Source organism: Anguilla rostrata, chromosome 5 (assembly GCF_018555375.3).
Source record: "Anguilla rostrata isolate EN2019 chromosome 5, ASM1855537v3, whole genome shotgun sequence".
In the NCBI taxonomy this organism is placed as follows: domain Eukaryota; kingdom Metazoa; phylum Chordata; class Actinopteri; order Anguilliformes; family Anguillidae; genus Anguilla; species Anguilla rostrata.
The window spans coordinates 47408205-47429084 of NC_057937.1; the positions used below are offsets into that span (position 1 = coordinate 47408205).

General features: G+C 44.3%; 1 protein-coding gene across 1 annotated transcript; it reads left to right on the forward strand.

The window, feature by feature from the left end:
• The first annotated feature begins 107 nt into the window (after nucleotides 1-107).
• Nucleotides 108-20036, forward strand: LOC135255484 (stereocilin). Its single transcript, XM_064336717.1, has 30 exons — nucleotides 108-263; nucleotides 611-812; nucleotides 978-2111; nucleotides 2657-2681; nucleotides 3705-4209; nucleotides 4406-5296; nucleotides 6708-6770; nucleotides 8459-8584; nucleotides 9205-9371; nucleotides 9462-9648; nucleotides 10151-10263; nucleotides 10369-10501; nucleotides 10678-10860; nucleotides 11461-11499; nucleotides 12426-12602; nucleotides 12931-13080; nucleotides 13422-13480; nucleotides 13911-14034; nucleotides 14574-14656; nucleotides 14768-14903; nucleotides 15530-15729; nucleotides 15837-15927; nucleotides 16399-16558; nucleotides 17401-17570; nucleotides 17681-17836; nucleotides 17950-18092; nucleotides 18242-18390; nucleotides 18497-18594; nucleotides 19395-19539; nucleotides 19859-20036. The coding sequence occupies exons 2-30, from the start codon at nucleotides 737-739 to the stop codon at nucleotides 19945-19947; spliced, it is 5772 nt and encodes a 1923-aa protein (XP_064192787.1). The 5' UTR covers nucleotides 108-263; nucleotides 611-736; the 3' UTR covers nucleotides 19948-20036.
• Nucleotides 20037-20880: the final 844 nt, after the last annotated feature.

Here is a 20880-nt window from a genome sequence, read left to right on the forward strand (position 1 = left end):
GTGCATCCAACTGAATCTCGGAGACAGGGAGGATGAAAAGACTAAGAAATTGAGAGAGAGAGAGAGAGTGAGAGAGAGAGAGAGAGAGAGAGAGAGAGAGAGAGAGGGGTACAGGCAGAGCTCAACTGGTCTGATACGCTGTTGTTTATTAAGCAGACTATTGCTCCTGGAGACGAGGAGATGGTACACAATATATTCACCTCTAATATTCCACGATCAGTTAGACAAGGAAATTTGAACTTGTGAATGGATCATAGCTGGCGGTAAGTACTGAAATTTATTTTATTACACGCTATCACAAGCATGCTTAAAATTAATTAGATTTTTTTTAGGAATTTAGTTTCGATTCAGGGCTGAAACCAAAACATATTATGTATGGCACTGGATTTATTGCTGTTATTTATTCATTTTAATTTAATATAATGTTATTTTGTTGTGTTAAAAATTCTTGTATTTTTTATACAAAAAAGCAAACAGAATAAAAAAGGGGGGGACATCAGCAACAAAGACATTAAGTTCTTTTCAGATATTGGGTAGATTTGCTTTGTTTTGTGACTAGGTAGTCAAGTGGCGGCGCTCAATCATTAACATTGAATGTTCTTTTCTGCAGAGTGACACTGTACTCCCTGTGTCCATCTCAGTCAGCTTGCTAAGGGACTCTGCAGCCGGTGCAGCTTGTAGGGGGTGGGCTGACTTTGTCCGCGCTGGCTTGCAGGTGGTGTAAAGAAGGCTCGGAATGGCCAAACTGGGAAAGGCCATGCTTCTCGTGCCGCTCATAATTTTATTTTTGAGAATCCCAGCCGTCAATGCAGGTGAGGTGATGCACTGTTCTTCATCAGCATATACAGTAGAAAGGGAATGATGGTTAGAACCTGAATGAGCGATATACAGTGCATTTATAATGCAAGCTGGTTCTCCAGCCAGTTCTTTGATGTGTTTTTTGTCTGACAAATATTTAATTTTTGGATTTCTTTTAGGAGACGAGAGAACAGTTGAGAGGGAAGCTGTCCTGAAAGAGCTGATTTCACTCTGGCGCAAAAGTGGGGGGTGGTATCCCCCCAGGGAACAGCCAGCCATAGTCAGAACACAGGACCGAAAGATTCAAACCGCAGTGAGAAATATTGTTGGTGGCCTGAAAACACTAGGACTGCTTCCTGCAAAGAGCATAAGCCTCCCTCGTCTTGGAAAATCTCTGGACAGTAACCGGCTCTCAGGATTCCTCTACAACATCTCCATGTACCTACAGGGTGCATCAGCAGAGTGGGAGGACAGGCCGCAGTTCTCTGATCGGGATCAGTTTTGGGAAAAACTGCTGTACTCTCTCCTCCAGCCTGAAGGGGGCAGCACACTTGGGCAGTGGGATGGGAAAATCCCACCCAGGCCCAGCTTTAGCCTCCAAGATTTCTTCCTGTCACTCAGGGGCAGCCCGCACTGGGATGGACTGCTGGGATTGGTGCAGACCATTCTTAGCATCTCAGAGCGGCAGCCACCCAGGTCCTTCCGCGACTTCCTCTCGCAGAACTGGAAGACCGTGAGTGCCCTTTTGGAGACTGTTCTCCAGGCCCTCATCAGTGGGACCTATGGGCAAGCCAGTGCAGGTGTCCAGGGGTTCATCTGCGTTTTAAAGGGACGGAGTGACTGCGCATTCAACACAGGTTGGCTGCGGCAGCTCATGAGCTTTCTGGAGACGCAGAACTGGAAGCCCGTGGTGAATTTCCACTCCGCAGGGGTGAACAGAGACCAGCAAGGAGGCTCTCCTTCTTTTGGACGCTTGAAGCCCTTCAGCATGCTTCCCGGGGCTTTAAAGGAAGAGAACCTGCTGACCAACCAGACGCAGCACGACACAGAGGATCTGGACACCATGCAGAGCTTCCTTCTCCAGGCACTGTCACGGTCCACCACCGGGGAGAGGGTGGGTCAGGCTGCTGAGCCGAACCCTGCACTTGTACAGGGATTGGACACCTTGCGGCGGGGTCTCCTGCACAGATTGGGCAGCTCGGTATATGGCAACCTGAGGAGGAAGGTGTCGCGTGTAACGGTCGCACTGCTGGATGATGTCTCCAGCCTCGTGGACAAGCCACAGGGTGGTCACCAGGGGAAGTGCTCAGTGGGCAAGTATACTTTTTCTGTCTTTATAATGGTTTCATTTATGTTTTTATACAAAACAATTAACATATGTTTTGAATGCCTATTGAAAGGAAATACTAAAGGTACAACTAAAGAACAAGTAAAACAATCAGATGATGCAACATAACACGGTCTACAGGAACATCGGCGAGTACATTGACCTTCGGCACATGATGAAACTGAAACGCTGTCCTTTAATGAGATGGAATAAAAATGTAAATCAGTTCATCCAGTTTAACTGTCAAAGCTTTCAAAATCATAATTGTCCCTTTTCAGTAAGCAGATACGTGCTACTCTGTATCTAGTGGCCCAGCCAATCTGTCTGCCCCTTTCATTCCTGTCAGTAACTGAATACCCTGGACATTGTGTGCTGAGCTATGCTGTTACATTGAGGGCCGTTGTTACCTTTCCAAGACCCGTGTTTAATTTTTCCACAAATTAACTTTCAGTCTTAGTGTATCTTCCTCCGATGCCTTTGATTTGTGTCATTAAACAATTTTTTGTTTCATTTTTCTTTTTCTTTCTAAAGGTGACCTGAGACAATTAATTCTGTGGTAAGTCTCAATTTGTAATGTTTAGCAATAACATAACGATCTTGTTTGAAAAGAAAATTACATACAGTTATCGCTGCTTAGACGAGCAAGACCTTTTTCCTTTGAATCCCATGTGGCTGCTGTCACTGTAGGCCAATGAGAAGACAGTAGGAATGTGTCTGACATCAGCTGCCCATGTGACTGTAGCCCATATTCCAGTCTTTGTCAGCATAGTCAGTTGTTTTATATGTTTGTTATTTACATAGGGTAAATTAGCAAAAATCATATAAAAATAAAGGGTAATGATATAATTTATTTACTTGTTACTCCTGAATATCACAGTATTGTATTCTGTTGAAAGAAAATAATATCACATGAAAGGAACTTATTATACATAAAACTTCATATGATCAGTATAAATATGAGTAATGAGACAAGTTTAGCAACACAACATGGAGAATAACTGCAATAGAAATACATACAAATATATGACTATAACATCCAACATCTCATCCAAAATATTGGCATTAATATGGAGTAGATCCACCCTTTGCTGCCATAACAACCTCCACTCTTCTGGAAAGGCTTTATACCAGATGTTGGAGCATTGCTGCAGGGATTTGCTTCCATTCAGCCAGAAGAGCATTAGTGAGGTTGGGCACCGATTGCGCTACAAGGCCTGGCTGGCAGTTGGCTTTCCAAATTATCCCAAAGGTGTTGGATGGGGTTGAGGTCAGGGCTCTGTACAAGCCAGGCAAGTTCTTCCACACCTTTCTTGAAAAAACCATTTCTATATGGACCTTGCTGTGTGCCCAGGGGAATGGTCATGCTGAAACAGGAAAGAGCCTTCCTCAAACTGTTAGGGGTGCACAGAATCGTCTAGAAAGTGATTGTATGTTGTAGCATTAAGATTTGCCTTCACTGGAACTAAGGAGCCTAGCCCAAACCATGAAAAACAGCCCCAGACCAAGGGGTGTCCAGATTCTTTTGGTCATGTAGTATATGTAGGCATATTATGAGGTATACCATTTCCGTTTTCTGCAGGGGTATCAGACATAACCTGACCTGGAACGCACAGGCTTTGGGTTTCAATTCGCAGGGTCCCCCCAGCAGACCTCCCTTCATGTCCTGCTCCTCCTCTGGTGATGAGGGCAGGGCCTCCAGACCCCGGCCTCCAGCTCGCAAGCCAAAGTCCCTCCTTCCCCATGTGCTGATAGGCGAAGACGGGGACCAGACAGAGGCTGGGTACCCGGCCTCAGCGGAGATCCTGGAGGCTGCCTGTAATGATTCCATCCGAGGGCTCACTGGGGTCTCCAACTTCACAGTGTTTCTCTACTGCAACCTTTTCGATGGACACGGTGGCGCTCTGGACTCTGAATTGGTGCACGTCGGGCCGGATCTGCATGCCACGTGCTCTGATGCGGCTTGGTACCTGTCTGCGGCTGAGAAAGATTTTTTGTGGGTGCACGTGTGCAGTGAGTTTTTTGCACAGGAGTTCAACAACACTGTTTGTGCCAACTCATCCTTCTGGCTCCAGCAAGCCCATAAGGTAATACAAAAAGCTTTATTTACATTTTCACAACTCCTGTATAAACAAATTATTCATCAAAGCTTTCCAGCAATTTTGTTTTTGGAATCAGGGTGTTAGGACCTGCTGGCTTTAAAATGAATGAGCTGCTGCATTATTCTGTGCTGTTTTAACTGCTCTGTTTATCATGCATATTTTAAATTGTGGCTTTTTTTAGGCAGCAAGGCAGAAGGACTACCATTACATCAATCAGTCCAGCATTGATGACCTGTGTGTTCAAATCTCCAGTGAAGCCCCTGGAGGCACAGGTCCTGATGCCAGTGAGGACTGCCTGGCACAGCTAGGTACCCGGTCTCTGAGTGCCCAGGGCTTCAGGAGGTGTTTTCTGCCCAGCAACACAGTCCTTATCACATCCCTGTGTGGAAACGAGTCTGCTCCACTACCCCAGGAGGGGAGCTGGGTGGCGGAATATTGCTCTAAAGTTCTCCACAATTCCTCCCACGTCCATCTTTCAGCGGAGGCTTGTAACTACAATAACTGGACACCGGAGTCTTTCACCAACTCAACACTCCTGAAGTTTTGCGGGGGCAGAGAGGGGCTGCAGAATCGCATCTGTCGCAACGTCACACTCTATCTCCAGCTGGTCGTCACCCACCACTGGCTGTTAGACTTCTGCACTGATCTGGGATCCAAGCCCGAGGATACCAAGTGCTTTCTACAGCGGGTTTTTGACATGCTGCCCGCCCCGTACGACTTTGACACGTCCCAGCTCTGTGTGAACCCTGCCCCCTTCCTGTTGGAGGCGCTGTACAGGCTGAGTCAGTGCGAGGGGGCGGTGGATGAACGGGTGGGCTGGCTTGGCACTGTGAGCTATGTGCTGCGTGTCCTGGACTTTGTGGTGGGGCTGTCCGCTGGGTTGGAGGAGGGTGAGAGCGAGGTCCGGCAGGGGCTCGGCCAGGCCATCCTGCTCTCCAGCCTCCTGGACAACACTTCTTTCTGGGCCACGCTCCGGCCCAACGCGTCTCTGAGCGTGCTCCAAACGGTGGCCGTCTTTCTCAAGAAGGAGCAGAACCCATCTCTGAAGGAGGACCTCCTAAGCTGCTTCAGTGTATGTGTTGTTTGCTGTGTGTACATAATAAGTGAATTTAGGAATTGCTGCAATATTACTCATGCAGTGAGCTCCATAATGTTTGGGACAAAGACTTTTTTTTATTTTGCTCTATACAATTTTTCCATTCACATGTGATTAAACTTTTGTATCACCAGACTGAAATGGCAGCACTTTTTGTACATAGCCCCCATTTCAAGGCACCATAATGTTTGTTACATGTTAATGTTATGGAAATGAAAGTATTCATCTTTAATACTTTGTCACACATCCTTTGCATGCACCCATAGACATCACCATGTGCTGTGTACCTTCTCTGGTGATGCTGTGCCAGGCCTATAGCTCCTGCTTGTTTCAGGTGCAGGTTGCCTTAAATTTTGTTTTCAGCATATGAAACACGTACAATTTAATTCAGATCGGGTGAATGACTTAGCCGGTCAAGAATTCACCATTTATTGGCTTTGAAAAACTGCTTTTTCACCTTAGCAGTATGTTTGGGATCATTGTCTTGCTGTAGGATGAAGCACCGTCCAATGAGTTTGGAGGCATTTCCTTGAAATTGAGCAGATAAGATGCTTCTGCACACTTCAGAATTGATTTTCCTGCTGCTATCAGCACTTAAAACATCACTGAAGACAAGAAAGCCAGTACCTGTGGCAGCCATATGGTTAGGATAGGTTTTTGGAGGGTTATCTTCATTATGATCAGAATTCTTTGGTCAACTATAGAGGTCTTCTTTAGCCTACCAGGCCTTTTGCAATTACTGAGTTCACCAGTGCTCTCTTTCTTCTTAATGATGATCCAAACAGGTGATTTTGGTAGGCCTAATGTGTGGCCTATGTTTCTGACTGTTTTTTTCTTATTGCTCAGCCTCATAATGGCTTCCTTGATGTTCATTGACACAGCTCTGGCCCTCATGTTGACAAATGGCAATGAAAGATTCCAAAGGCAAAAAGACTAGTATCAAGATCAGATACTGAAAGTTCTCTTACACCTGCACTAAGGAGGTATTATGGCGTCCTGAAATGGGGGTATTATGTATAAAAAGTGCTGTCATTTCTACATGCTGACACCAAAATGTTTGAAAGTACTCTTTAATAAAAGCTGAGAATCTACACCTTAACCACCTGTGAATTGTTTGATTACAAACCTAAAATTATGGAGTGCGGTGCCAAAGCAAGAAAAAAAGTTATTTTTCCCAAACATTATGGAGCTCACTGTATAAGGGTTTTTCATGTTTACTGGAGCATTATTCATTTATTTTGTTTAAACTATTAAAATTGAGTTTAAGCAGAGTTTAACTGTTTTTGAGTTTAACTGTTGGTCGCACTAATTAGAATTTTGATGTTTCAAAATGTTGTGAAAGTGCCAAGCCATACTGTTTCAATGTTCTCTTCCTGTTACTTCTTAGCCTGTACTATGGGACCTCATTCAAAAGGATGACAACTCCTCTGCACTCAAAGTCCTGCTCCAGGTACACATTACATAATTTATGTCCTTTGCAGACCTTATCCAGGCCAAGTTACACAGTTTACCTTTGTACATATTATCCATTTACACAGCTTAACAGAGCTGCAGCATGTCAGGTTAAGGAGAGATGGACAGCATTGCCTCTCCAATAGGGCAATCAAACTTGCAGCTGCCCGTATACACATACATACTTGTTGAATTAAATGGACATTTTCACTCACATAAGCCGCGTTTCCACCAAAATTACCCGGAACTTTCAGTCCCAGGAACTACTTTACCAGGAACTAAAAGGTTCCTTCAGCCAATGGTTGTCTGCGTTTCCACCGGGGTCTAAAGTACCGCGAAGACACTGACGTTGTCGTCGGTCCATCTGTCATATGATTTCTTCTGTAACCCCACACTACCACCGAAGTAGCCTACATTATTTTCTAATAACCGGGACAGCCCGGAGGGGTTTATTCCACTTATATACAACGGGTTACCAACAATGACTATGGTTACTTTTGTATTTATTGATTTTCATATATCCTCTCAAACACATTCATTAACAGCAGAAAACATGCACACGCTGTAAACAATTTGCTGTTTTATTACTTTCTCGTCGTCAATTCCATATAGGCTAATCGCAAAATGACAAGAATAGAACGAAAACTCGGACTTGCGTGAAAATGTAAATTAGTAGTGGTACAGCCACCGTTTGCTTTCCTTCGAAGTTACTGCTAGCCGAGCAGCGAAGTGTGCCCTCCAGATGCGAACCATGCACCATAAATGAGTCCATAGTCTTCCTGGTCTTTTCGTGGAATTGAAAAATGGCAGTAAAATTGAGTAAAATTACGGCAGTCTGAAAAAGCTAAAGCGAAGATTACTAGAATTAACCTGTTATTTTACCCGGATAAAAAGTGCGGAAGGTGATTTCCAGTTTGCTTGTACTGTATCACCAATGTTAATTATGCAGAACTACCGCATACCTCACATAACTGTATCAAACGTTTTGAGTCAATTACAACGGGCTAACAAAGAAAATACGGAAGAAAATATTCAGCAACCGAATTAATCCGTTTGAATGTTTTGGTAGCCTACGTAATATGCTGTCCCAGCACGAATGCTTAGCATTTTATAAAACGAATACTAAAGCAAGAAAAGAACAGAAGAGCACACGTTATAATTCCAAGACGTTGACAGGTTATAACCAAAAGTAGGCTACTGCGCCGCATAACATACAAGTTTGATTTGAAGTTATTATGAAAATAAATTGGTTTGCCGCTGCATATTTTCAAACATGGCGGGTAATGGCGGAAAATAAATACAACACAAATGCTACGAGTACTCGACCAATCAGAAATGTTCAGCGCTGCAAGCTCCACCCAAAAGGTTCCTGTACTTTCGGAAAGTACTACCCCCCGAGCAGGAACGTTTTGGGGGGTAAAACAAAGCCCCCAGAACTAAATTTAGACCCTAGTTCCTGCGGTGGAAACGCACTGAGTTCCTCAAAAGGTTCCTAGTTCCGGGGTATAGTTCCTGCGGTGGAAACGCGGCTATAGTCTCACAGCTGTTCTGGCTATTTTTGTCCATAATATGCGTAAATCTATTGCCTCATGAACAAAGTCAGTATGTATTGTCTTTCTGATTTTGTTTTATTTTTTCACCACTTGATAACCGTGTAGCTGCCTGTCTTTATGTCTGTATATCCAGGAGTACCTTCAGATGCCCAGAGAAAGTATCCGCACAATGCTGATGTCAGCGGAAAAAGATGCTGTTAAAAGGTTCCTATCACATATGCACCAGAGCTGGGACCAGCTCCAAGTGGATTCTACTCAGGTAAAGCACCTGGATGGTGTCGCAACTGCGATATTGCCCCTCATTTGAAAGGAATATTATCTTATTGCATTCTTTGTCATCGGGCAGTTTATTGCTTTATCATGAAAAATTTTATTGTGATGCTACACATGCTTCTGAACTGTAATTTACACCAAATCATTTGGATGTGTGTCTCATACTACATTCACAGCAGTCCAGAGCTTTTGTAGGTTTCTGGAATTATTGTCATCAATTATTGTATCAAATGTGGTCCCGAAGGTTCTCAAGTGGTTTTAAGTCAGGTGACCGTGATGGTCAGCTCATACACTCTCATACGCTGCTCTTCAATCAATTCCTCCAGGCTGCTGGTACAGTGACAAGTGTAGTTATCTTGTTATCCCATGACTTCAGAATGTTCTATTTAAACTAATGAAGGGCCTTGTGTAGGACTTTCCATTAATCCTATCAGAGTGTGAGGGCATTTTTATACCAGGCGCATAATTCTGCAAACGAATATAATATAAAACAGTGGGTGAAGTGAACGTTTTTGTAGTTTAATGGCTCTGAAAGTTTCATGGAGAGTTTGTGGGCTTCTTGGCATGCATAAAATGCTCTTCTCAGGCCTATGATGTCATTCTCAGGCATCTCAGAAGGAACAGCAGGCCATGGAGACAATGACCTCGGCCTTCATCCACAAGTTCCCACGTGTCACCCCAGACCTCTTCATAGACCTCTCTCAATTCATCCCCTTCATGTCTGTCTCTGACATCATGAGCTTTCCAGCCTCCTTGATGGTCAACGACAGTGTGTGAGTGGACACAGTTTGGATAAATGCAATACATGAACTGTATGAGACCAACAGCTTATCTATATGACTGGTTCCACCATGATGTTCTAGGTTAATGGCTATCCGTGATCATAGCTCCGGCATGAAGTCTCAACAGAAACAGGCTTTTGTGAAAAGACTCCTGCAGTCTCACGTGTTGGGAGAGGTCCCTTCCTGGCCACCATACTTTCTGAGTTCCATCCTGCCGCTGCTCCCTCACCTCCCCGTCTACCATTTCCAGCAGCTGACATCCCAGCAGGTCAGTGATGAGGCAGAGACAGGCAGCACTATTAAGGCCCATTTCCTTGGGGAACAATGAGACCAATAACTATAACTATGACTATAAAATTATGAAACTCATTCCAGTGAAAATAAATGAAAGTGTCTTCTCTACAGCAATGAGTATGGAGCAGAATAAAATGTGGTGGAATGATAATGATAACCATTGTTTGTATCCCTCCAGTATAGAGCTTTTTACAACACAAACAATTAACTAACCAATCACTTGTGTGTACTGTTTGTACCTGCAGGACGTGTGTATGCATTTACTGATGTAAAAAGATGCGGAAAATGATAAAATGGTTTATAGTTTATTGTTATTGTTATAGTTCCCAGTGGAAGTAGGCATTTAGTGGTATCGTTTCTGATGTAATTTAAATGGAAATACAAGTTTTATAGATCTTGGCTGTTTCACAAATTATTATTTCCTACATTCTAATCTGGGGGAAAAGAATACAGAGGGCTTGTCTCCTGCTTTTTAGCTCAGCCCCCTGGTGGAGGCATTGGGGAACAGCAGCTTGGATGGCATAAGAGGACGCCATGTCCTTCGTGCTGTCTTCAGTAAGAAGAACCTCACCAGTGATGATTTTCTGAGGTACAGGCTTTGAATTCAGCCTTCTACAGAATAAATGAATGAGTGCATGATAAAACTGATGAGTTGTGTATTTTTTGTGCATTTGCTTTTTGCTTTCTGACCCAGGTTGGGCGTTTTAGGGTGTTATCTGAACCCAGAGGAACTGCATCTACTTCTGTTGACCTCCCCCCTCTCCCAACCTCTGTGGCAGCGATTGGCTCTGTGTGTTTCGGAAGGCCTCATCAGTCCCTCAGGCAGGGTAGGAGAATGCTGTTTATACATTAATCTCCATCTCTGGTCTCGCTCCACTCTATTTGATCTATGTCTGGTCTATTCATTCTTCATTCTTTCTTCCTTTCCACTGTCTCAAATCTGCATTGGAGTTGTAACTGAGCTCCATGCTGGTATTTTTCTACTGGTGTGCCCTCTACACAGCTGTCTCACTGGCTGCTCCAGGCTTTGAAGCCCCTGAATGCCAGTGCCCTGTCCTCACCAGCACTGACGTCCCTGCGTGGACTTCTGCCCCTTCTTGGAGCCTCTTTCTTGGAGCCATTCCCCTCTCCCCAGGTGCTGGATCTGCTTTCTCAGCCAGGCATGCCCAGGTATCCCCCTGCACAGGTAGGCACGTTCCTCCTGGTGCCACAGGCCAGCACACATTATCCAGGCATTAGGAAGAGTATGGAGAGACCCCTATTTGATGGTCTAAGAGCAGGCCTTTTTTGTATAGCATCAGCTTATCTAGCAGATACACTGAAGGGTTACAAAGACTTCTGTAAATGACCACAAGTGTTGATAATTTAGTAAGTTTAATAAATATGGGTACGTACTTTGCATGTGATTAATGATTTTGCGCTTGCAAATGCTGTGTAAATTTGGCCCTGTGTAAATCTAATGCAGTCCTTTGTTGCAGTAATGGGAACTCCCTGTATAGATTATGAAGACTATATCAATGATTGTACAGCAGGCAGGTTTATTGAAAGCCTGTGGTGTGAAGTACTGGCCGAAGCCCATTTTCTGTCATTTGGGTGTGATAGTTTGTAACTCCGGATGATACACCACTTTGCTTCGAACAAAGTGCTTGAATTTAATTGCTTCAGGGAAATGTCGGAGAGATAACGAGCACTGAAAGATGTCGTGCTTAAAGCTATCTGATTGCAATCCAAAGGTGTAATGTCACATTGATAGGTTACTGAATAAGTGTTTGTTGTTTTCTTCCAGGCCTTCCAAATACTGTCCAGCCTTACACAACATACTAATGTAAGTAATGCATTTAAAATCAGACCAGTGTTGTAGCAGATACTTTTTCAAACTTTACCCCAGAAAATCTATAAAATAATTTCTGTTTTTATAACCCAAACCAAAGATTTGGCATGGGAGCCTATGCCCAGATGTCTAATTCTGGCTTATATTTGACAAGAGACAGCCAGTCAACAGCACTGGCCTATCCCTGGAGCCCAGGCTACAATACCACTGCAGAATCTGTCACCACACAGTATCAATCATTCAGGGACTCAGGAGCTATTAAAGTCTGCCTACTGCTCAGTGTACATGACGGAGTGCTACCCAAGTCTCTTTCTTTCTCAATGCGTAATCGCTGTTATTGCCACCCAGGGTTTCAGCCAGCAGGGAGACCAATGTCTCATTGCACCCCAGAGACCCGCAATGGTCAATCAAACGCGGTTCACCTGTTGAGTTGCTCACGAAGTGTCTTCCTCTCTGACTCTTGTTTGCGTGAGCCTGACTTGTCACCTGTGGTGTGAAGCAGCGATGATGACATTACGTGCTTCGGAACACATGCTTATCTGTATCCTTCTGAGTCAACAAGTTACGTTGTGATGAGCATCGCATTATGTGCAAGATTGCACTCTCCAAACTGGAAAGAGAATCGGGCAAAAAAAAACATTAAAAGTTGTCCATACTATTGTGATAATTAATAATTAATTTTATTTACATACATGTAGGACATTTCGATCCACTGTGTCAGGAAAGCCATGCTTGCGGGTTAAAAGTTTTCTTATGGGCATACAAATAAAACAAATTACCTGTGAGTGCCACATTTATGGATTGGCTTTCAGTTTTCAATATTTCACCTACCAGAACACTTGCTGTGTCACTGTCATTTGTATTTAATTATTGTTAGTCTGTATATTTAGTATCCTAAGCTGTTCCTTTCTGCTCAACAGCTTAGCATGGACACACTATGCAAGTTGAAGCCCCTGCTCCCAGGCCTGTCTCTCATAGCCCTGAGGGCCCTGACCTGGCCTGAGCCTGGGGAAGCCTCTCTCTGTCAGTGCTGGCGCCCCCTGCTGGTGGACCTCCAGCCAGCCCACAGAGCCATGCTGTACGCCACACTACAGCAGGTACTTCATACCACCGTCACTCCCCTTCCCCTGGCTGCCCCTGAAAATACACTTCATGCTTTAGTGGGCTCCTCTGGTATTCTGCTACTGTAGCATGAGCATACATGTGTTGAATTGGTAGTGTGATATAATGATTACAGACGGGGAGTGTAACAGAAAGGTTCTCAGCTATTACACCATTGAATGAGATAGTTCACATGAATAACTTCAGTGAATACCCTGCTGTGTGAATGTGTATTATGTCAGACGTATTCTATGTATGCCACCCTGGTGAGTGAACAAATGCAATGTCATATTGATTGTACTGAGAGTGAATGTGTTTTTGAAGGCCCTGGACCATACCCTGTCGAACAGCTCTCTGCAGCTACGCTGTGTTCTACCTTTCATTCCCCTGCGGAGACTAGCTTCAGAAATAGACGGAGCGACGGTCCTGAGAGACCTCCCACTCTACAAACACCTGCCCTGGTCCCCTCAGCAGGTATGACATCATCAGGCCCTTGAATCTCCTTTCTTTCAGACAGAAAAAAAACGCTCCCGTGCCACCTTAGCGTCGTCAGCGAAGGGTGAAAGTAAAGCTGAGATCGGGTCTCGCAGTCGAGGCGCGTGCCAGCCGTTGTTTGCATAAGTCACTCAGTAAATCAATACTGGATATCCCTCGTTGCCATCAAACAAATTGGTTTGCTGTAGTATAATAAGCCTGAAAAGGTATTATGAATTAGTAATGTCTGGCCTTAAAGAGATTTTAGTCGCTGCCGAGGGCGTATTAAATTCTTATAACTAGTGGCCCACCCACCATCGGCTTTCTGTTTCTTCACCCAGGCTCAATTACTTTTCAAGAAGATCCTTCAAGCCGAAAACATTACAAAAGAAACTGCTGCGTAAGTGAAACCAAGCATGGTCTGCTCTCACTCTGAGTCATTATCAGGGGCAAGTTCAGCTGTATAATAAGGGAGGGAGCATTAGTATTGATAATGTCTGATAAGAATTAACCTCCCTGTTCTACTAAGTTCACCACTGAATCTATTCACACTTTAGAAAGCAAATCATCAAGAAACAAGCTTTCACAATAATACTTTTATTCTAAAAATAATACACAAATAAATAATTCCAAAGATTAAAATGAAAAAGGGAATGAGTTTTTCTGAGTATGCTTACCTAGAACCAATTCATGTATAGTTCTGGATAGGTATATATGTATAAATATTTATGTATAAAACAAATTTTTTTTTTTTTAAATACCCCTCTACACTCACAAGATGCTCTTCAGAACACTTTTTTAAAATTCTCCTTGTTATTTTCTGCTTATAGAACCTTAGGGAACATCGCTGGTGGCATGAGCTGTGATTGGTTAAGACTGTGGGCCAATGAGTCACACTTTTCAGAGCTGGTGCAATTTATCAGTGAACTGCCTGGAGAAATCAGACCAGCTCTGGTCAGTATTTCCAGGTTTTTGTGTGAGAACCCCATGCACACACAAACACACGCAGACACACACACGCAGACACACACGCCCACACACGCACGCACACACACGCACATGCACACACACACAGACACACACACACGCACACACACACACACGCGCACACACACACACACACGCACACACACGCACACGCACACACACACACATTCACGTATGCACACACACACACACACTCTCTCTCTTTCTCTAAATGTTTTTTGTAACATTTATAAATTGTGCGGCCTTCTTGGCTTCATGAATAGCAATCACATTTTATAATCAGAGTGTCAGAGTTATTTATTTTTAATCTTTTATGTGACATTTCAGAGTAGGCAGGGTTTATATAAAAATGCATTCCATTTCACAGTGATTCCTAATTAGAATGTATTCAGCAATAAAGACTCTTCAGAGTGAGTGCTTTTAAAAAAAGAAAAAACACTTTCACTGCAAGGAAGGATTGTTTTTTAAAATTTGTTGCTTACACAACACTCCACTTACCTTTCCAGCGGAAATGTGTCACAGAGGAGCTGCTCAGACGACCAGAGACAGATATGAATGTTCTCTCCCCATCATTCTCTGCGAGATTACCGTAAGATAACCTTTCCTGCTCAAGTCCTTCTCCCGCACCCAGCCTCACCAGACTTTTTTTAGACATTCTATCAAAGAGGTACTCGAGAGCCATATGTTTTCTGTCTCCCAGGGTGAAGATGATCGAAAACCTCTCCAATATTTCTCTGGTAGCGGTCCTGGACTACATCCAGCAGAACTTCGATTCCTTCCTGCGGCTGCCCAGGCACAAGCAGACAGTACTGGCTGAACAGGCACTCTCTGTCCTGGTGAGGGCAGTGTTTCCCCATAAAGTAAAAGCTCCAATAGTCGCTGTTGGCAAAATGCCCAAACAATTTACTTAATACAGAGGGTAGGCACTGTGCCCGCTGTGGACAATGTAAACCTGCAGAGCAATTTTTGGATTGAAATTTCTTCTCCCTTGCGACTGAAACTGGTTTATCTGTGTGAAACAGAATGAGTCAGAACTAAGACTTCTTTTAACATATATTTGATCTTTCTCTTTTTAAAGGAAGGGTATTATATATAATATAATTTCTTTGTAGCAAATTACTAGTCTGAATCTCGCAGTAGTAGAGCAACAGCAAATCTTTTGATCAATTTGGTCACCTGGAAGCATTTACTTCATTTGAGAGGACTTTCCTGTGCTTTCCTCATGGTAGAGGATATTGAGGACATTGTGGTAAGACAACAGACCTATGATTATGATTATATATACACTCCATTATAACACTCCAAATTTGGAAATAATGGACATTCAGGAATATAAATCGATTAGGATATAAAACACGAGACATATGGTTAGTTCCATCCCATCTGCTGCCATGTCTAAGTGACCTTTCGTGCTGTGGGTGTTCATGAGGTGGCCTGACAGATTTAGGAACTGTTCTCACAGGGTGTCGCCCTGGAGGACAGCATCTCGGGGGCTGCTCTGGACCTCCTGGGTCCCCTTCTACCCTTCCTGGACAGGGACACGTTCGGGCGGGTGAATCGAGAGGCCCTGAGGCTGCGGCTGGAGGACCTGAAGGGCTACTGCCTGCCGCAGGATGTCCTGACGGAGGTGGCCAAGGTTCTCACAGACAGGGGCTTGTTTGGGTGAGAGGCCATTTTCTCATTCTTCACAGGAAAGTAGCTTCCGACGAGCTAATCTGGCAATTTGGTTAATCTGGTAATTTGCCGGTCTGCGTCCCCCCGTGCTGCAGTGAGCCCTCATCCTGGACCGTGGGTGAAGTGGAACATGCAGGCAGGCTGGTGTTTGCTCTTTCGCCCCGGGAGATCACCTCGCTTCCCCTGGTGAAGTCCTGAGCGCTGAAGTCATGAATGCTCCGTTTTATTGCGTCTATAATCTGATTTTAGTGTGCTGAAATGTTGTCTTTAAAATGGCTGTTTTGCCCAGTGTAATAGTCCTTCGGAGAGATTGCTGATGTGTTTATGTGTGTGTATGCATATGTGTGTGTGCGTGTGTGTATGTGTGCGTTTGTGTGTGTGTGTGTGTGTGTGTGTGTGCATGCGTATGTGAGTATATGTGTATGTGTGTGTGCGTGTGTGTACACGTGTGTGTGCGTGTATGTGTGTATGTGTGCATGCCTGTGTATATGCGTGTGTGTGTGTGTGTATGTGCGTGTGTGCGTGCATGTATGTGTGTGTGTGTGCATGCGTGTATGTGTGTGTGTGTGCATGCCTGTGTATATACGTGTGTGTGTGTGTGTATGTGCGTGCGTGCGTGCATGTATGTGTGTGTACACGCGTGTGTTTGTCCACCAGGGTGTCCTCAGCACAGAGACAGTGGAGCAGGTCCTGGAGGCTGAGAGGAGCTGGGAGGACAGTGAGGTGGGCGGGGCCTGCGGGAGTCCACAGGAGCACAGAGACAAGAGGGAGAGCCTCCTGCAAGGGATCGTCAAAGGGAAGGGTGGACGGAGAAAAGGTGAGAAAGCATCGGCCTGTCCTTCACACACACACATTTTACACACACTTTCAGCTGCAAAAGTTAGCCGTAATTACATAAGTATTATCACTTAATTTACTAAAGATTAATTAACCAAACAAACCTTGCCCCATCTTGTCCATTTGCATATTTACAATGCACTGTCCATGCAGTTGTGCAAACGTGAATGAGATTATTGAAATTTCAGGATCACTGGTTGTGGACAGTCAAAGCTGGATAAATCATAGTTATTATGGCTGCGAAAGTTAATTCCACAGTCCCTGCAAGCTAGATGGTATATAGCCATTGGTATGCTGAGGGCAGAAATGTCTGCGGTCAGGGTCTCCAAACACAATGTACAATATCACTTCTGTTACAACCACCACGCCCCCATCCACAATGTTTTCCAAAATCAAAGCTGTCAAAAAACCGCAGGATGCCACTGAGGGCAAATAACAGCATACATTTTCGAGCCTGCTATGTTGTGTTGACAGGGCTTGACAATACATGTCAGCCTTATAAGTAGTAATTAAAACATTCACAGAGATTGAACGGTACAAATTGTCCAAATGCTGTGTTCCAGGTTTTGTTGACAATTATTTCAGGGTATTTATTGCTCAACGCAAGATGACAAATGCGATATGTTCAGTGAGGGAGACGATCTTGCCATGGCAACACATTGCTCGTCATTTGTATTCTGCAGTGTCATTTCCTGTGTTCCATAGCTGTCCCTAGATAATCGCTCCTGTGAATAAAATCAATGCAATAAGACCATTTTATGGGTGTGCTCCCTTTCACACGTTATGCGGTGCCTTGGTTTATGGTCCGGATTGGCCTGGCAGGGCCGACGCCGAGCTGTGCTGACATTAAGGGAACATACCCCTCGGCGTGGAGGGCAGCTCAGCTGGGCCGGATGGGCGAGGCCGAGCTGGGCCGGTGCGTGGAGGCCCTGGGTCGGGACGGCTCCCTCGGACCTGAGCAGAGGCGGACGCTCTGGACCAAACTGAGACGGGTCAGTTCCCATTTCTCTACCGGGCGATGCATTTGAAGGTCGGTTATCGTGACACGTCGTGACATGGTGAAGAGTGAATGGTGTAAGGAAAAGCGGTTGTTTTCCACCAGTCCTATGGCCCGGTGAAGGCCATGAGGCCTGACCAGCTCCTGGAGCTTGGCTGCATCGTCACAGAGATGAACGAGCGAGAACTGCAGGAGACTAACCTGACTGATCTGGGGACAGTGGCCCATCTGGGGTCCCTGACAGGATGGAGCCCAAAGAAGGTCACTAAAACCATCTCATATTTGTGTTCTGAGTCGCTGGATTCACTTGAGTTCATCAACAGGAGGTGCAGCAGAGTGAAACAGTGTTGCTTCCATCCGCCATGTTGTTTCAGATGAGGGCAGCCGTGCTGAGCTTCCTGCGCCGTGGCAGGCGAAAGGTGGGGGAGCTGGGAGTGGCAGAGCTGGCATCACTTGGAAACCTCCTCTGTGGACTCACCTCCTATGAAATAAAACGCCTGGATCCCTACAACCTCAGGTCAGGCGGAACACTATAGAAATAAAACAAATCGCGAGTACATATAATACCAGACAGCTCAAATTTACCTGTAAGATTATGACCATCACTAAGTTGAAAACACAGACAAGAACATATTTTTCTCATCCTATTTGTCCATTCATGGTCAGTTTGGCTGTCCTTTTCCTGAGAGAACTGGCCCTGCCATGCACAGAGCAACAGACGGAGGCCCTGACCTACCAGCTGTCCAGTCCCCTGGGCTTTGGACCAATCAGCAACTGGGGCTCTGAGGTCTTCACTGAGATTGGGACTCTGGCAGGTATAGCACAGTAATTTAGTGACATCATCACAGAGACCCAAATGGGTACTATATTCTGACATCATCACCATGACCCCCATGGGTAATAAGCTGCATCCTTATCTAGTGGGGCTGCCGGACATGGTTCTCTCAGCCCTGGTGAGGGAGCAAATTGAAGGCCTGACCCCAGCAGCCATCACCCTGATTCCCCCTAGCAAGTTGGCGGTGAGTCCTTTTAATGCACCTTTCATGCGTCATTGCAGCTGTTGCAGTTGCAACCTTTGTGAATGTACATATGGCATAAGAAAATGATGTGCAAATAATAAATGTTTTTAGCAAGAACAAGCAAAACGTTTGAGTCTTAATGCAGCTAATGAATGGTTACAGTATGTTTCAGCGTTCAGACAGACAGCAAATGCTTTATAGCAGCTGTTTTCATCTCAATATTGTGTTGGTCATGCTGACAAAGCTCCCTGCGGGGGGTTTTCTGAAATAGGATCTCCATAGCAACAGACCTAATCCCCAAGAGCATTGAGAAGTGGAGGTGTGCAGTGCGATGGGAGATTCAGTAACTCAGCAGCTCTCCGGGCCATTAAAACGGACACTCCATTGCCGTTCTTTCACAGCTCATTTACCTGCGCCTCTTACGCACACAACGCTAATTGCGACAGTTGTTCAGGTCAGGTGCTGTTGTCAATGAGACTTTACTGCGGGTGTTGCTACCCCACTTGGGTGATTGCAGGGAATCGTGGAAAACTGCAAGCTGTGCAGGCTGGTAATTATACCAAAATGTCATTCCCGTATCAGAATGGCAAGGTAAAGCAACATAATTATTTCTGTTATGAAGAATTAAAATGAGAGTGCCACAATTATGTAAATCCTATCTGCATTAATTACAGGTGACTCACAAATGGGATAAAACAGTCTCTGTAGTATGCTCTTACAACAAGGGGTGTCGTGAGAGCTTGGTGTAACTGTACTTTCTTTCCGTGGCTATGCATGACTGTCCTTGGACCCACCTCCAGGTGGTTTTCAGTGAGAGCCAGCTGTCCTGGCTGAGCCAGGAGCAGGCGTCTGCCGTGACCCGGGACCAGTGGGCTGAGCTGGGCAGCGAGCAGAGGCAGGCCCTGGTCCACGCGCTCTACGAGGGAGTCATACAGGAGTACAGGGGTAAGAGTCTAACCACTGAAGCCAGACAGAAAGGTTAGATTGATTCACTGCCTGTTAGAGTGACTGGGTCAAACAATGGAGAGACTCAATGTTTATTGTGAAGTGGTGGTCAGAGGCACTGTTGTTTGGAGGTCATGAAAAGCACTGTTGTTTGGAAGTCATGAGAAGCACTGTAGTTTGGAAGTCATAAGAGACACAGTTGTTTGGTGATAATGAGAGGCAGTTGTCTTGGTAAGACTGGGGGCATTGCAATACACTATCACGTGACTTAGTCTATATGCCAGAGGTGATACGGCACTGATACACTGTGTTTCTGCAGGGAGGAACTGGGCCACTCCAGCATGGTCAATCGACAGCCTGTCTGTGTGCATATTACATCTGTGCTGTCTGTTATGCCATCTCTTATAAAAACAGACAAAACAGCATCCCTTCGTGTTTATTTTCACGTTGTCCTTAATGGAATTACTACATTTATAAAAATAAAGATTACATTTTTATTTGTGTTCCTGTCTTCTTGAGATCAAATGTATGTTTTAATTCACTTCTGGATATATTGAATATAAATACACTCATTTTTTATAGTTTTAGTTTTATTCACAGAAGCGAGGGATATTTTCTCAGAATTATATGTATTCCAATTTAATTTGATTTCAATTATAGATTCTGCACCATTTTTCCTCAACATTTTTAAAACAAATGCACCACTGAAATCGTCAGAGCATTAGTGCCAGATTTCAGCTCCCGTGATGTCTAAATGGCATTTTTCAATTTGACTTTGTGATCACATGACTGGTAGTCTTGTATTATGTGCTCCTTCCAATGCCATGGAATACTGAAAATGGCTCAGTTACCATGGTGACAACATTAGTCTTGGTGAAATAGCAGTTCAGGCCATTTTCTCTCATCTGGGGATGAAAGCTGCCCACTAAAGCTGTCTAAACAAAGGAATGAGGTTAGAACACAGAGATACAACATGATTTAATAACGGGATGATAAATCTATAAAACTTAAATGTTATTTTACTATTATTCTATTCTGACAGCTTTTTGGATATGGATATGATTAACTGCGGACTCTTCTTCAAATAGAAGAAAATGTAATTACGATTTGGCAAGAGAATGTCAGAGAATTACAACTTGTGTCACCAAAAGATCAGAAGTAAGGAACAATACTGCATAATTAGAATTTTATGAAGACTGCCATTTCAATCAAATGCTACTTAAATATGGTTCAAGGTCAAGTTGAGGCATAGTTATATAACATATAAGCCAGCAGTCCTTAGAACATTATAATTATAATACTTTGACTTTATCTGTATTCCCATTATAATGAAATTATCTC